This window comes from Desmodus rotundus, chromosome 6, assembly GCF_022682495.2.
Source record: "Desmodus rotundus isolate HL8 chromosome 6, HLdesRot8A.1, whole genome shotgun sequence".
NCBI lineage: Eukaryota > Metazoa > Chordata > Mammalia > Chiroptera > Phyllostomidae > Desmodus > Desmodus rotundus.
The window spans coordinates 14,875,871-14,892,590 of NC_071392.1; the positions used below are offsets into that span (position 1 = coordinate 14,875,871).

Here is a 16,720-nt window from a genome sequence, read left to right on the forward strand (position 1 = left end):
TAGACATGAAATTTTAGAGTTGAAAGGGATCATAAGTCTAATCTCTGAGTGTTGTAGGTGAGGAACCTAGAACTATACTAGAAAACGACCTTTCCAAGGCCACATGGCTACTCATTGCTCTGGTTGGACTGGAATTCCGGTCTCTAGTCCATCCTCTTCTCACTCCTGAGGTCTGTGTGTGTGTACCTGTGGGTGAGTTTAACTTCTCTGGGTCTCATTTCTTCTCTCTTCTCCTCTGCCTCATCCTCCTCATCCTCGACTTGCACTCCCTATCTCCTATCTCCTATCTCCTCTCTCTCTCTCTCTCTCTCTCTCTCTCTCTCTCTCTCTCTCTCTCTCTCTCTCTCTCTCTCTCTCTCTCAAGGCCCTTTCGACTCTAAGCTTGATCTACCCCAATAAACTTACCAATCCAGTTAAGGTCTACCAACTAGTAAAACCGCTCATCATCTTCCGAATGACTCAAACTAGTGCTGGAGCAGAGTTGGGTAATGCAGGGAAACAGCATCCTGAGTGATGCACCTGCTGGATAAACACCCTTGAGTTCTGTTGAGGTCAATGTATAGGTTTTGAATAATTTTGACAATTGCTCCTCATATGTCTTTTGAAATTTTTAAAAAATGGAGGTGTAATTGATATATGACCTCACCTTAGTTTCAGGTGTACAACATAATGACGCAGTATTTGCACACACTGGAGATGATCAGCACAGTAAGTCTAGTCAACATCCACCACCGTATCATCATACATGCTGTGTATGCAACATGTTTGATGAAAATACCACAACGTTTTCCCCGTGGACTTGGCACACCACCAAAGGACATCGCTGAATATCAAACTCTGTACATAGAAAGGTTTCAGTGTTTCACTTAACGTTCAGGAATTCAGAATCTTTAGTCCTGAGGAAGTTACTGCTTGCAGTTAGGCTGCTCCTGTACCGCCTCAGCTTCGGCCCGATGTGGAGCGCTGTGGTTCGGGGTCGGAAACCCGGCTTCGTTGGCAGGTAGATGGAGAACACACAGTGTGGTCTGTGGGCAGGAGCAGCCCAAGCTGGGGGCTTCTGGGGCCCAGACTGTGTGCTGGCCACTGGATCACCGTGCCTTCCGACCTCCTGACAGAGAGACTCTCTCCTTTTCTCCTCCTTAAAAAAGAGAGGGGGGTGGGGATAGAGAAAGAAAGAAACAAAAAAATTTCAAAGCAGCACAGTGAAGTTTGGAAGTTGGTTTTCTGCCAAGTCGAGAGAGCTGTATCTTAGGACATGTGACTGTATTTAGAATACATAGACACTTCTCAGTGATTGTCTTCATTCAGAAATAACCAATATATTTAATGCCCTTACCCACATCCCCTTAAGGAAAAGGGGAGAGGAAGAGAGCAAGGGACAACAGGTTAACGGAAGGTTCTGTTCCGAGGATGTTGCTGTGTGCCAGCTCTTGCCCTAGGAAGCTTATGAAAAGAACGCCCTCTGACAGAGAAACCACATGGAAACATCCCAAGATACATTTGGAAAAGGAAGAAAATACAAAATTATGTGCATCGTGGTCCCAATTGTGTTTTTAAGGAGGTGCTGAACACATACATCCATATGTATATAAGCATATGGAAAGAACTGGTCCGTTTGCAGAAGTTACCACGGTTACCAGTGATTCTAGGAAGGCTCTTGGAGAGTTGGTGATGGTGACAGAAATGTCTTTTACTTTGTATTTCCGTGTGACTTGGGTCTATTGTGTATGAGACACTGTAGGACAATGGTGTGTAAGGGGGATAAGAGTGAGGGAAGAGGGCAGAGTTCTGGGTCCCGGGAACATAATAGGTGCTGAGAACTGACGGAGTGATTATCCTGAGTATGAAATCCCATCAGTCTCCTGTGAGTGCTTTAGAGAGATCTGTCCTCTCATGCTTAAGATGTCTTAATATTTGTATTTGGTACAAGGATGAAGTGAGGGAGGTGTGTATTTCTAACATCCTCCCCTTCTGATTTGGAAAGATTGGCCTGGACAAGAACTGCCCCTTGCTTCTCTGGCGGTTTGGGCATTCCTAAGCTGCTACTAACCTCCTGGGTAGTAGCTTAATCGAGAGTTTCCCTTGCGGCATTATTTACAATAGCCCAGATATGGAAACAACTTAAGTGTCTGTCAGTGGGCGAATGGATAACGAAAGCCTGGTTTATGTATACAAAGTGGAGTAATATTCAGCCATAAAAAGGAATGGAATCTTGGCACCTGCAATACCACAGATGGATCTTGAAGACATTGTGTTGAGTGAAACAAGTCAGGAAGAGGTCAAAGACAAATACTACATGATCTCGCTTATATGTGGAATCTCCAAAAACAAACAGACAAACAAACAAACAGGCGCACAGATTCAGAGAACAGATTGGTGGATGTCAGAGATGGGTATGGGCAAACTGGGTAGAGGAAGTCAAAAGGTACAAATTTCTAGTTATAAAATATGTAAATCATAAGGATGCAATGCATAGCCTGGCAACTGTAGTTATTAATACTGTATTGCATACTTGAAAATTGCTGAGAGAGTAGAACTTAAAATTCTCATTACAAGGAAAAAATTCTGGCCCTGGCTGGCGTGGGTTAGTAGATTGAGTGCCAGCCTGTGAACCAAAGGGTCACTGGTTTAGTTCCCAGTCGGGGCACATGCCTGGTTTGTAGGCCAGGTCCCAGTGAGGGGGCACGTGAGTGGCAACCACACACTGATATTTCTCTCCCTCTTTCTCCCTCCCTTCCCTCTCTCTGAAAATAAATAAAATCTTATTTAAGAAAAGAAAGAAATTCTGTAACCAGTACGGTGATGGACGTTAACTAGACTTGCTGTGGTGACTGTTTCGCAGAACATGCCAGCGCCGAGTCCGTATGTCCTACACCTGATGCTGATGCAAAGTTGCGTGTCGGTCATACCTCAGTGAAAACATACTTTGACGCGTCGTTTTTTCTATTTTTCAGATGGCAAGTCTGTTTTGTTCCCTTCGGAAACTTGTCAATCTTTTCTTTCCTGTGTGTGCTTCAAAGGAAAAGAGTGTGTGTGTGTGTGTGTGTGTGTGTGTGTGTGTGTGTGTGTAGGGGTAGGGTGTTAAGTGGGTTCTGCGTTATTTGCTCTGTGGCTTTATTCAGAAGTTTTCCAGCCAGTGGTCCTGAGTGGAAGAGAGAGGTGTTACTTTGCCGAAAGGTGTATGGTGTAGCTCAATTTCTTCTGACCCGTTGCTCCTTGTCAACTTTCAGAGCTTTAGACAAACTGAATGGATTCCAGTTGGAGAACTTCACATTGAAAGTGGCCTACATCCCTGACGAAATGGCCGCCCAGCAGAACCCCTCACAGCAGCCCCGAGGTCGCCGTGGGTTTGGGCAGCGAGGCTCATCGAGACAGGGGTCTCCGGGATCAGTGTCCAAGCAGAAGCCGTGTGACTTGCCTCTACGCCTGCTGGTTCCCACCCAGTTTGTTGGAGCCATTATAGGAAAAGAAGGGGCCACCATTCGGAACATCACCAAACAGACCCAGTCCAAGTGAGTGTTCCTGAGGGGGGGCGTTAATGTTTTCTCCTCTGGAGCTTAGTAATAGAGTGTGTTGTTCTGGTGTTCGGTGTTCTTGTGAACACAAACTTCTCATACTTGAGAATCTGGAAAAACCTTGTGATTTTGATATCTTAGTGTTTATTTTATAAAAATGTGGAGCTAAATCTAAACCTCAAAGGGCACTGCAAATTTTTACACATTAATGGAAAACATACGATACCTAATCCACTTGTGGTGGGGGCGGCCCTGGCGAACAAAAGGGGCAGCTCACTGGCTGTTTCCAGCCCCCAGTGATACCTGCCTTTTTGTTTTTGGATGTAATTTTCTGGGTCCAGTACAGAGATAGGTTTTCAGTCTTGCTTTACTTGAGTAAAGAATCATTCAGCCTACGGTCCAAATTTGTCCCATGAGTAAGCCATGTAGCCAGAATGGCTTTTTCTTCAGGATCTTGATTGAGATTTTAACTTGCAGATTTTAAGGGATTGGGAGATTCTTGGGCAAACATTGGAGCTAGCTTTTCAGGAGCAGAAGGCAGGAGCTCTATGTTATGACTTACCACAGTGCTGGGCATGCTGCCTGAAATGGAGAAGGCGCCCGCTCATCTGGCAGATGAGTCAAATGGAACTCCGCTGCATCACATACTTGTTGTTTTGCCTTATTAACCATCCTGTGATGCTGTATGTGACTGTTTTGACCCAGAGAAGCTTGGTGACGGAGCTCTGTCCCCACCCTGCTTCTATGGAGTGCCACCAGGCACCTCTCTGGACCGTTGCCGCTGTATTTCCTGAAAAGCTGAGTGTGCCAGGCTGTGTACAGACCTCTCGGGTCAGTCCCTCTACACCAAAGGGTAGGGGAAGGGCCTTGGGCCAGCTTCAAAGATGACTGTAGATTCTTTTGCTTTTTAAATTTGATAAGGACATTGCTTTCATTTCATGTGGCCCAAGGAATTAAGGAGAGAGAGTCTTTTTCTGAAAGTACAACTATGGCACTGTGTTTGTTCCAACTGGCTCCGTAGTCGTCATGGGCACCGTGCCTGCAGTGAACTCGCTGACTGATTCCTCATGAGAACCAAAGAGAACTGTGTTTAGTGGTGGTGGTGGGCCCACGGCACCTGCAGGGTGCTGTCTCATCCTGCCTTGCCCTGCTGAAGCAGATGTTTGGTGCTGGGTACCTCTGTGCAGAATCAATGGCCTTTGGCCTCATCGTGTAGGGAATTGGGGAGACAATTGAACCATTGCCTAGGTCACTTTTAATGTTAAATTTGCCTGGTTTTAATCTTGAAATTGAAGAGTTTCTTGCTTCCCTTGATTCAGCATTACCTGCATAAACTAATAATTAAATGGTTTTCCTTCCTCGTCACACGGCAGATTAGAGTCGTTCCTTTTAACGCTATTCACTTCCTTGTCAGAGGAAAGAGCTCCTGTAATTTAGATTGAACTGCTTGTTTCATTTAAGGCAGGAAGATGGAGGATGGAGAGGGAAGGGAAGCAATTTTTGTTATATCCGATGATTCATTTGCAGAGCTCTGCCAGTGGATTTAATTAATTCTTGCCATTGCAACTGGTCATGATCAGATCCTCTGTTTCTGGACCGGCGGCCTCTGAGGCTTCCTCTAATCTATCCCGCAGCCTTCCCTTCTCTCCAGAGAGAAGACAGTTAACACAGGGAACGGTGGAAATAAACTGGAAGGAGGGAGTTTAATGTGTCACCTTCTAGAAGATGAGCAATGCTTACCGTGACTGGGGATTTCTGAAATACTGGCTGGAAAGACGGTTCCTGAGATCGGACCGTTTACCTAACACACTGTTTGTTAAGTAGTTACTTCTAGTTACCTCCTACTTATTTCATTTCTACATTTTCCTTATTTTTAGTGATAGGCTTTATTTCTGAAATAGATCTTTAGTTTTCAGCCCACATTTGGGAGAATGAGCCCCAGATGAGGTGGCCCTTCTCATGGTGAGTGATGCCGTGGCTCCTGGTCCTCCATGCGTGAGTGGCCAGAGGGACTCACAAATACCTTGTGTTCCTTCCTGTGCCTTTACAACAACAGCAGACTTATTTTGCATTTAGTTCAAAATGTACATGTATGCAAATGAAAATAAAACAGTTACCCTTCATCGCACCCCCAAGTGTTGCTTTAAAGGAGAAATTTCCAGTGTCACCCAATACTTTTAATTAATTAAAGATTAAAAAATAAAGAAGAAGTCTTATCAAGGTATGTATTGCATTTTTTCACAGAAGATCAATGACCTCTTACAAGTGTTGGTATCTGTAACTATACCGCATGTCTTTAAACAGCTGTGTGATATGTATATGCTATATTATTTAACCATCTCTTTCTGGTGGGTCTTTTAAAGATCATCTCAATTTTCTTTCTATCACAAACAGTGCTACAGCGAACATTCCTGTGCTAGTGGTGGTTTTCAGCCAGGAGTGAACCCCTTATCACCAGGGGCATTTGGCAATATTCGGAGACATTTTTGGTTGTCACAGCTGGAAGTGGGATGTGCTACATACAGGCATCTAGTGGGCTGAGGCCAGGGTTGCTGCTAACCGCTCTGTATTGCTCACGACAGCCCCCAGAACAAAGAGCCCATCTGGCCCAGAATCTCAGTAGTGCCGTAGGTGAGAAACACCACTCTCGGCATTCATGTGGGACTGCATCTGTAGATGTTACCGGAAGTGGAATATAGATTTTTTTTTTTTTAAGAAGGGGAGAGAGGGAGAGAAACAGTGATGTGAGAGAGAAACACCTCTCTCTCTCTGCCACTCCCACATGGGTCCCAACCAGGAATCATAGCAGCGGCACTTTGCTTTGGATACCCAAACAACTGGGCCATATCAGTCAGGGCAGGAAGTAGAATTCTTGAGTCAAAGGTGATAAGCATTTTGGCTTTGATAAGTCCTGCCAGTTCTATACTCCCACCCAAGCGTGGCTGTGCCCAGTTTACCCATTCTCTTGCCAATACTTACCTATATCTATCAAAATATTTGCAGGTCTGGAAAAGTAATATGCTTCATTTTAGTTGGTGTGTATCTAATATTAGTGAGGTTTGACACTTTGCATGAATTGACCATTTGCTTTTCTTTGAAGTAGAATTGCCATCTCTGGGTTTTGTTGTAGACTTTCCTCTATGAAATAGGCAAAGTGTAGGAGAAGCCTTGCAAAAGGAAGCAGAAGAGCAAAACGTGCTCACACGAATAGTGAAGAATACTGTGTAGACTAAGAAGTTCGACCTGGTTTGTGGGATTCCCATTCCCGCCCTCTTGGCACTGCACCAGTTCCTGTTTGTTTTAGAGCAGAAGAAAGCCTTTGTCTGAACTTCAGCTCTTTGACACCAGATGGTTGTTCTGTGCCATCAAAAACGGAAGCTTTAAGCAGAATGCAAAGATGTCCCTACTTGGCCAGACTGAGGAACGAGAGGGAGTGTTCCTAGAATTAGCGTTCTCCTCTGAGGCTTCCTGTTGACAGTTTATCAGGAGCTTATGCTCTTGAGGGAAGTGACTCATCCTCTCTGCCCTCAAGTCCTGTGACCTTGTGTACGCAGTGGGGAATGCATGCTCACAGCTGTGCTTTTCCTCTCTCCTCGCGCCCACCCCAAGAATCGATGTCCATCGTAAGGAGAATGCAGGTGCTGCTGAGAAGTCCATTACTATCCTTTCTACCCCTGAAGGCACCTCTGCGGCTTGTAAGTCTATTCTGGAGATTATGCATAAGGAAGCTCAAGATATAAAATTGTGAGTAAAGAGGGTGGAGAGGGCACTATCCGGGCTGCTTTATTTTGGGTGTCCTGACACAGTTCTTGGGGGACTTGCTGCCCATTGAGCCACGGCGGTTGCAGGCACTGGTTGATTTGCTTGTAAAGGACAAGTCCTTAAGCGATTGGCATTTGTGTTTGGATGTGGAATGAGGGGTGGCCATGAGGAAAGTCTAGATGTAGAAGGTGGTGACTGGGGGACATGAGCCCACCTCAGGTCCAGGAGGTATCCCTGGGGTTCACCCAAGGCAGGGCCCGATGCTCCTTCACTTTGAGCTGATGGGGGCTCCGTTCTCACTGTCTGCTCAGCCCTACCCGCAGCAGCAGGGCCTGTGGAGGTAGGGAAACCCCTAATCCTGTGCCGAAATGACCTGGGGATTTATTTGAATATGCCAGATTGGCACTCTGAGCTCTTTTCCACAGGAGCTTTGAGGGGAGGTCGGGCTTTGTGCTACTTTTAGCGTTCAGTGCAGTGCTGCGTGTAACATAGAATCCTGAGGAAGGTACTGGAGTTAGCCTGGACCTAATCACCAGCATTCAATGTGCAGGGACCTTAGAAGTATATTAAATATATTTCATTTATAAGGTGTTACATGGTGCTTAAGATAATTCTTTTTTAGTATAGAGGGAGAAAAAAAGGAAAAAGCTCACCACCCAGATAACCTCAGTGACGTTTTTCCTTTTTATTGTTGCATTTTTTCCATTACCATTTTCCTTCTTATACCCTCTTCCACCTCCACCTCCCAGCACTGCCTCGCCCCGAGCCACCCCCCGCCCCTGCCAAGTCACCACACTATGGGATTCCTGCGTAGTCTTGTTGTCTATGTCCATGAGCCCTTTTTCTTTTTCCAGTGACATTTTTAAACAGTGATATCTGTGTGACTTGGAAATTCAGAAAGGTACAAAATGAGATGTGAACCCTCTCCCCCTACCCTCCATCCCTCCTGCTCTTACTTACCTTCTTCCCCCAGAGGGTAACTAGCCACTATTGAGTTTCTTCTGTTTCCGTGTGTAAATTGTACCTGTATTGCCAGGTATGTATTTTAAAATTGATACTAAAATCATAGTATCTTGCATTTGTACATGTTCTGGTGTTGGGAGGTCAAGAATAAGAACTTGAGCAGGAACAGTTTTCAGAGCTAACAAAAGGAAACGATTTTTAAAAATTAACTTCTATCCAAATACATGTTAATGTTTTTTTTACCTCCTCTGTTCATGCATTGCTAGAATGTAGGCTAATGGTCAGCCAGTTTTAAAGTCTACCTAGCACAAGGCTTCCTATATGGCAGCTAGGTAGGAAGTAAATGTTTAATGAACGAGTATTGTCTTTCTACCCAAGAGTAGGTTCACTTACCCTGATTTCATGACCCCCTTTTTTTTCCATTTACAGCACAGAAGAGATTCCCTTGAAGATTTTAGCCCATAATAACTTTGTAGGCCGTCTTATCGGTAAGGAAGGAAGAAATCTTAAAAAAATTGAGCAGGACACAGACACTAAAATCACGATATCTCCGTAAGTGCTGCCTTGCTTTCTTTTGAATTGGAAGATTTTCAAGCGCTGTGTTTACGCTCTAGGTTACACATTCCGCATGGCGTGTGCCACTTGGCAGCTGTTAGAACCAGCCTGCACCCTGTACTTGCACTTCATCCCTCACGCTCAGGCTGCCATCCACTATCTGTTTCTAACCCATATTGAAAGCATTATCTGTTCCCACTAAAGAAGCAGGGGCCACTAAAAACTTTACATTCATATTTCCTAGCTCAAGTTTTGATCATGTTTTCTGACACATTCTCCACAGATGGGTATTTAGAACCCAGCTTATTATCCATTGATGTGTAAGAAATTATCCCAACATTTGATAGCTAAGACAATAGTAACTGTGTACTGGTCACCTGGTTTCCGTGGGTGAGGATGTCAGGTGCGGTCTCACTGGGTGGTTCTGGCTCAGGCCTCGTGTTGCTGACAAGTCGGTGCTGGCTGTTGGTATGAGGCCTCCGTTCCTCAGCACAGGGCTGCTTGGGGGTCCTCAAGGCCCGGCTGCTGCCTCCTTCTAGAGCGCGTGATCCAGGAGACAGCACGACAGAAGCGGCAGTGTCTTTATAGCACAGGCTCAGAAGTCACGCCCTGTCGTTTCTCTGTGTTCACACGGGAGGGCTCTGTTCAGTGTGGGAGAGTGCACCTCACTGGGGAGGGGTCATCCCGGAGGCAGCTACCCCACCGAGGGTCCACAAATGCTCTGGAAGGATTTGGGAAGGTTTTCCTTTTTCTGAGAGTGACTATCCTTAGCTTCCACCCAGAAACCAATAAGGTGGGAATAGATGGATGAACTAAGGAAGAACTGAGGGCACAGGGTGTTTGTGGAACAAGGAGTTTTGAAAGGAGAAAGTCTTGCTTGATGGTAAAGAAGGAAAAAAACCCCACAAAGTGGTAAATGTAACACATTGTCTTGTCTTGAAGTTTATGCTCAGACAGGGGAGGGTTTTAAGTGAAAAAAATCTCAGAAGCTATTCTAGAGCAGCTATTTTAAAAACTGTAATATAAAAGCTTGGCAGGGGCGAGGTGGGTTGAAATTGGAGACTAGAAATATACTTCTTTAAGCAGTCGAAGACAAATAATGTGTAGATGTTTACATTTTTAGCAAGTTGGAGAAAAAAAGGAATGCTGTCCTGTTCATTTGTCTCAAGTTTAGCTTAAGGTATTCTGCTAGTCGTGAAAATGAGAATGGTAACTCTGGGAATATGAAGGAGAGCTGTACCCATGTTCCATGTCCCTTCGGCTGTATGATTGTTTTCCATGGTAAGCATTGTAGCTCTTAAGGCTGCGGACTGGCTGCGGTGAAGGGGGCCTCAGATGTCTTCTTCATGGTTTGAAGCTTCGGTGGGGCCTGGGTTGAGCAAGGGGTTTCTGACTATTGCTGCAGCATTCTGATTTTTAGTTGTCTAAGTGGGCATCCAGGGACCATTTCTTTAATTTAGTCAAGATGGATTGAAAAATGTTAGGAGAAAAAACCCCTGAAAACTAAAAAAAAAAAAAACCATAAAAAAGAAAACAAAAAGATAGATTGGTTTACATTATTTCCTCTTGCCTACTTTGATCCAAATTCTAAAACCACTGGCGAAAAGGAAGTTCAAACACATGAGTTCTGGTTTGCCCTTTTGGAGCATTTCCATGCTTACTCCTTGCTTGGTGACCCAGAAAATGCAATTGCGTGAGAATGCCAGTTATGCCTAGAATTGGCTGGTGCAGACTAGGAACATACTTATTAAAAGTTATGTGCATCTGATTCTTGGTTTCCGCTAAAACTGTATCCCTCCGATCATTTTCATTATATTTCACTGTTAAAGTGTGAAATGGTTCAACCGTAAGTGGTCAAGAAGTAAGTACACTGTGCTTAAAACATGAACTTAATTGCCCTATTAACCTCCGGTGATTTTAGTTGAGAAGGTGTATGTGTGGGGTGGGGGGTTCTCTCCTGTAGCTTTACAGTTTTTGGATTCATCTCTTTTCGTTGGGGCTTACTCATTTTTCATGTCTAACCACCCACTTTTACATATTGCCAGCCTCCACAGTGGGGTTGCCATCTGTGGCTGAACTCTTATGAACTGTCTTCCTCCTGTAATTCCCATTCTCTTTCTGTCCCCCTTTTCCATCTGCAGACTGCAGGAATTGACGCTGTATAACCCGGAGCGCACAATTACAGTGAAGGGCAGCGTGGAGACCTGTGCCAAAGCCGAGGAAGAGATAATGAAGAAAATCAGGGAGTCTTATGAAAATGATATTGCTTCAATGAACGTTAGTTTAATATGAAGGGCGTGTCTTTGATGAACAGTTAAAAGATGGGTTCAGTTGCATTGATACTGATTTCTTTAATGGTGTCATCATTAGACGTAGGTTCTCATTGATTTTTAGCACCCTAGGGAGTACCCTGGGAGAGTACCCAGACTTTCACATTAGGTTCGGCAATATCTGTGAGTTTAGCAAATCATTTAGTCTTTGAGACTTAGCTTCCTGACCTGTGAGTTAAGGCTAATACCTACCTTAAAAGGTTAGTATCTCCTGTGCAATGTTAATTTGAGGGAGGTTAGTACAGTAGAAATATGAGCCTCAGAGGTATGTGAACGGCAGCTCCATTCTCTTGGACAACTTATTTGATCTGAGTGTCAGTTTCCTCACCTGTAAAATGGGACTACTGCTTACACTGCTTGCCTGTTAGAATTATAGTAGGCAGCAGTGCATGTAAAAGCTATTATTATGAACACAAATTCAAAATTTGGTTACTTAGAGATAGGAATAAATAATGTGTTGTTGGTGCAGCTGAGACAAAAGTGAATTGCTGACATCCTTAATGGATGGAGTGGTGCTGATGATGCAACATTTGCAAAGTTCATCTTGAATTTTCAAGTGAATGATTGAAAAAAAAAAAAAAAGTCCTCAATTGGGCCTGTCATCGGAAACATTACACCTGAAAGAAGGGACATGAGAAAATGGTATTACCATTGTGAGAGCTTAGAATGCAGATCATCTCGTGCACTTGACTGCCTGCCCACCTGCACATTGTCGTCCACATGTCCGAGGTGCCTAGGAGTAAGTCCAGCTCCGTAGGCCTTTTTGCAATATTCTCAAGTATGCTCAAGTCTCAGCTCAATAATCTCCACCTCACTTCCTCAACCCTTACAATGTTAAACCAAAACAAAATCCCCTTTCTGGCTCCTGGATCCACTCCAAATATAACTTTAATTGTAGTGGTTCCATGCGGATGGGACCTGGCTTCTGAAGGGCTTGACTTTGCGTTGGGCCTTTACACCCGTGACTGCCAGGCTGGATCCATAAGGAAGGCTCTCCTAGTAGCTGGTTCTCTGTCTGTGGTTTGCTTTTTAGTGAACAAGCTTGTTTACTGACTTCTTCAGTTACTGCGCGATTCTGCCTATATGTGCTGTGGGCCTACAGTGCGGAGTACAGATTTGTCTGACCTCTGTGAGCTGTCCACAGGGACAGGAAGGCTCTGCCCCTTCTTTGAGAAACTCTGTGGCTTCAGATCAAGGAGGAGGCAAACAAGCCCGTGGATTTTAAAATACAAGAAATGTAAACATGTAAACTATATGGTCAAGTATGGTTACAGGAAACAGCTGCTTTGTTCTAAAATTTGTGTCAAATGATTTTTTTTTTTTTTACTAGACAAGCAGTCACAATCTGAATATTGTCACTTACAAAATGCTGACTTAAACTTTTAATTGTAAAATGAAGGGACCCTTTTACCATTGCAGCTTCAAGCACATTTAATTCCTGGATTAAATCTGAATGCCTTGGGTCTGTTCCCGCCCACATCAGGGATGCCACCTCCCGCCTCAGGGCCCCCTTCAGCCATGACTCCTCCTTACCCACAGTTTGAGGTAAGATGATGCACTGTGGCTTTCCTTGTGGTTGAGCAGGACACAGTCAGACTTCGTTGCCTTCGAGTGGTGTGTCGTGACATGCTTTGTGGGGAAGATCATCATGTAAAACCCGGTTCCCGTGTGATCTGGAATTGGTTTAGGGCCAGCACATGCTCTCTGGTCTTGTTAATAAAACCTTCACATCGACCCCTTTTGTAGCCAGGGGCAGAATTACCGCTTTTGGGTTTGGGGTGGTAGAGTTGTCAACGTGTGCTTTCAAATATCAAAAGTTTGAGACTTTGGGGAGGGGGAAAGAGGTTGTTTTTAAATATTGAAGAAAAGAATTTTTCAAGGGCTTCCTTCCTCTTTTTCACCTGGAAGTTAACTGCTTTGAAAGGTCAGTAAAGACGACATAGCTTTTTCTTTTTTCCCCCATATTGAGTGCTTATAATAAAAAAAAAATGTCTTAGAGGTTTTATTTATTGGTTTATAGAGAGGAAGGGAGGGAGGGAGCGAAGGAGAGAAACATGCATCGGTTGCCTCTCGCACTCTCTCAGCTCCCAGCTCCCAGACCATCTTTCACCCAGTGGATTCAATACCCACTGCCCATGTTTGCCCAAATCATGTATTACTGTCTTCCTGTCGTCTTTTACATTTCTTAGTTGTCAATCTTCTGTAAAGTACAGCTTTCTCTGCTCCATGCCTTCAGGGGGGGAAATGGTTTTTGTTAATTAGATTAGGATTTCCCCAGACCTCTTGAATTAGAATGCCCCCTCCCTCAGGCCCCCGGTATTTTGGAAAACTCCATGGATGACTCCAATGTGTAGCCAAGGTTAAAAACAGCTGCTCTGTTTCTTAACTGGTTCAGAACCTGTGGCCCACCTTGGTCTTAAATGAATCAAAATCTCAGTAGTAGATGGAAGCTTAGAAACTTGAGGTTTTGTAAAGGTCATACGGAGCTTTTTGTTAACTATTCACTGTCAAGAACTATGGCTCTGGAAAGAATGTTTACTAGTCTGTGGAGGGTGGACTTAGAAATGCTGGAAAGAATATCTCCTATCAAGACTAAACTGTGGGAGATAATATTTAGGATAAGCATAAACACACCACTCATATATGTCCCTTTTTCTAACTTGTTTGAGGCTTTACTTTAAAGTGTAGTGAAAAACCTCACCCCCTTTTCTCTCACCACCTGTCATTCCAACTCATAGGCAACTATCAGGCCAAAACTGCCTTGGGATGCTGCCATATGTCTGTTTTCATGCTTCTAAATACGTTTTGGCATGCTATATTATCAGGATTAGGGTTGGCTGGGTGTTTGGAGTTAAAAAATGTGGTCTAAATGAATTTTCCTTTTTTAAGAGAAGAGTTGAAGGGTAGGTAATCTGAGTAGTTCTGGTGGTAGTTCTGCTGTATCGTGTAGGACTGGTGCTCCTATTGGCTTGGCAAACCGGCCCCTGGGCCAGGATGACTGCTCAAGCTCCAGTCATCGAGTCTGACTCCAGCCAGCAGGAAGGATGAAGGATCAAAAATCAGCAGCCACCTCATTTTAGGGCACTGCCTGAGGATAGCCTTTCACATGTCCACGGGTACCTGTTTTGCTAGATCATAACACCCGGCCACTTCTACCTGCAAGGGAAGCTGGGAAACCAGGGCTATAACTAGATGCATAGATGTTGGGGATGGCTGTTTGACTCTGCCCCCTGGATTTAGCAGTATTACAAACTAAAGGGATCTCGCAGAGCTTGGAAGGGAGAAGGTAAGCTTTTAAGGTCTCCTCCCAACCCATCCCCTCCAAAAAAGGAGACTAAATTAATTCTGGAAAAAATTCCATATTCTAATTCCACTCCTGCGGATTATTTTAATCTAATAAAGAGAAAATTCCACTTTCAAAGAAGTGCACTATCTCTGGATACCAGTCAGAGTAAAATCTACTTCCAAATAACTGCCAGGTGGTTTTCTGGTTTAATGTTTCAGAGAAAAATTGTTTCGCCAGTTTTTGTTAGTATATAGCTTCATGGGGGAGGAATACTTAGTTGGAGTAGCTTTGCCTTCACTGTATATTAGGAGACTTTGTTCTTTTTCTAAACCCAGATTACTAATAAGTGGTCACCACTCTTTGAAACACAAACTATTGTTTTTTTTTTTAAAGGCAGTAGTTAAATTTGCCAAAGCTTTATCTTCTTTTTTTTTTTTGCTTACCATTTCTTCTTACAGCCCTTTTATTCCCTCAGGTTTCACTTTTCTTCTTGCTGAAGAACATAATGTTGAAGGTCTGTGATATTTTTTAAAACCTGAGCTAGAGAATGCAAGGTTGGTAGGTATTCGCTCCCAGCTGTCTGAGGGTTGTCCTTTACCACGACCAGGCATCCAGGCTGCTGCTGAGAAGCTTGCTGCTCCTTAGAAAACACTTACTAAGATCGCTTCTTTATCCTTGATGCCCTGTCGGTTAGTGGTAAATTTCTTTTACTTTAAGTGTACATTGCCTGGCAAGGAGTAGGTTTTGATGACTAAATGTTTCAAAAACTGACACTCTTTCTATGTACTGCTTCCTCTTCTGGAATTGTTTAATTTTTTTCACCTCCTGTTTTCTCACTTCTGCTTTGTAACATGAAAGGAGAATGGATGCAACTTGTCTTTGGATAAAGCCTTTGCTTCTGTTCCATTCCAGAACTTTGCCCACCTCTCCCCCTGCAACATACCCTTCTTCCTGGAACCTGCCAGGTTGATTTTTCCCATAGAGCTAAAGAGTTGGTTCTCTCAACGGACAAAAAGTCTGTAGTTCCTGCCTAGCAGCTGGCTCATGCAGTTCTTAATTGGCAAACTTTGAGTGTATAAATGACAGGAAATGCTCCTTTCAGAAATGCTCAAATAGGAGGGAAGAGGCAATTGGCAGCCAGTGAGCAGAGCAAGAGCCAGAACTGGCACGCAGCAACTTCCACACAGCGACATCCACAGCCTGACGGTGTTGGCAGCTTGCTTTTGGTTTGGCAGAAGTTAGCCCAAGGGCTGTTGTCTTAATTTTGGTAGCACCTTTGGAATCTTCTCAGAAGTCTTCCAAAACAATAGCATAACCTTAAAATTGGTAACTTCTACTTATGAAAGAGGCAAGAAAAGTGAGCAGTTCCTTATGTCTTAGCTAGTTTGAGGTGTTCTTTAGGAATCAAAATACGACTTGAAAGGGATTTTGGAGTCGATGGCTATTCCATGGAGTCTCCTAGTCCACCTTAGGGTTTCTTACTATGGGTGCAGCTCTTCTGTCAGTAAATAAATTTCAAAGTAAATAATTCCTTGCACACATTTGTACCTTTAAGAGGCCTTGATTACTTGTTATGGGGGGAAAAAAGGTTATTTGCCTTTTTTTCTTTTTTTAAGACTTCAATATTCTTTTTCAAGACTTCAATATTCTTTTTCAGGTCATGGAATTGAGTAACCATAATTCCAGTTCCAGACCAAAATCCATTAAAACAGAAGAAACAAAACAAAACAAAAAACCCCAGGAGTATCTATTTTACAAACCCAAGGGAACTGCTGGCGTCCCTCCAGGTTCCTGGAGGCTGTTCTTGTTGGCTGGCATGCGTGTCTCCATGCCTTTGTGATGTCTTAGAATCTGCTCCCACAAAGTAAATACACTTAACCTTACTGTTTACTCATTCTTGTATCTCCTCACGATAGATGATTAGGAATTACTCAATTGGCAGACTTCACCAGTTATGCAAACTTTCATTTGAGCAGCTTTGTTCTTTTGTTTTTTCAAGCTGTAACACAGAGTCTGCCAGCAAGTCCAGAGGAAGTTTTGCCGATAGGCATCTGGCAGAAATCCACTGGGAAGCAGCCTGTGTCCTGTGAATATTCTTCAGTCCTAAAGGTTTAGGAAAAAGGGTTCAAAATAATGCAGCTGAACATTAACTTAAAGGCAAAGAATGTGTAACAGAAAGGTTCACGCGGATAAGATTCTTTCAAGCTCCATCTCGGAGACTTAAAAGGACGAGGCTTATCATAACCCATTGTTCGGGCTTTAGTTTTGTAAGTAAACACGAAGTTATCTGCTTATCTGAGGGTACGAGT

General features: G+C 43.8%; 1 protein-coding gene across 2 annotated transcripts in view; it reads left to right on the forward strand.

The window, feature by feature from the left end:
* IGF2BP3 (insulin like growth factor 2 mRNA binding protein 3) overlaps nt 1-16,720 on the forward strand; it is a 103,131-nt gene that overhangs the window by 75,210 nt on the left and 11,201 nt on the right. For both annotated transcript variants that reach the window (XM_053926898.1, XM_053926897.2), the window contains exons 6-10: nt 3,231-3,512; nt 7,125-7,259; nt 8,670-8,792; nt 10,937-11,072; nt 12,545-12,670. In XM_053926898.1, coding sequence (XP_053782873.1) covers nt 3,231-3,512; nt 7,125-7,259; nt 8,670-8,792; nt 10,937-11,072; nt 12,545-12,670 — 802 coding nt within the window. The remainder of the gene's footprint in view (nt 1-3,230; nt 3,513-7,124; nt 7,260-8,669; nt 8,793-10,936; nt 11,073-12,544; nt 12,671-16,720) is intronic.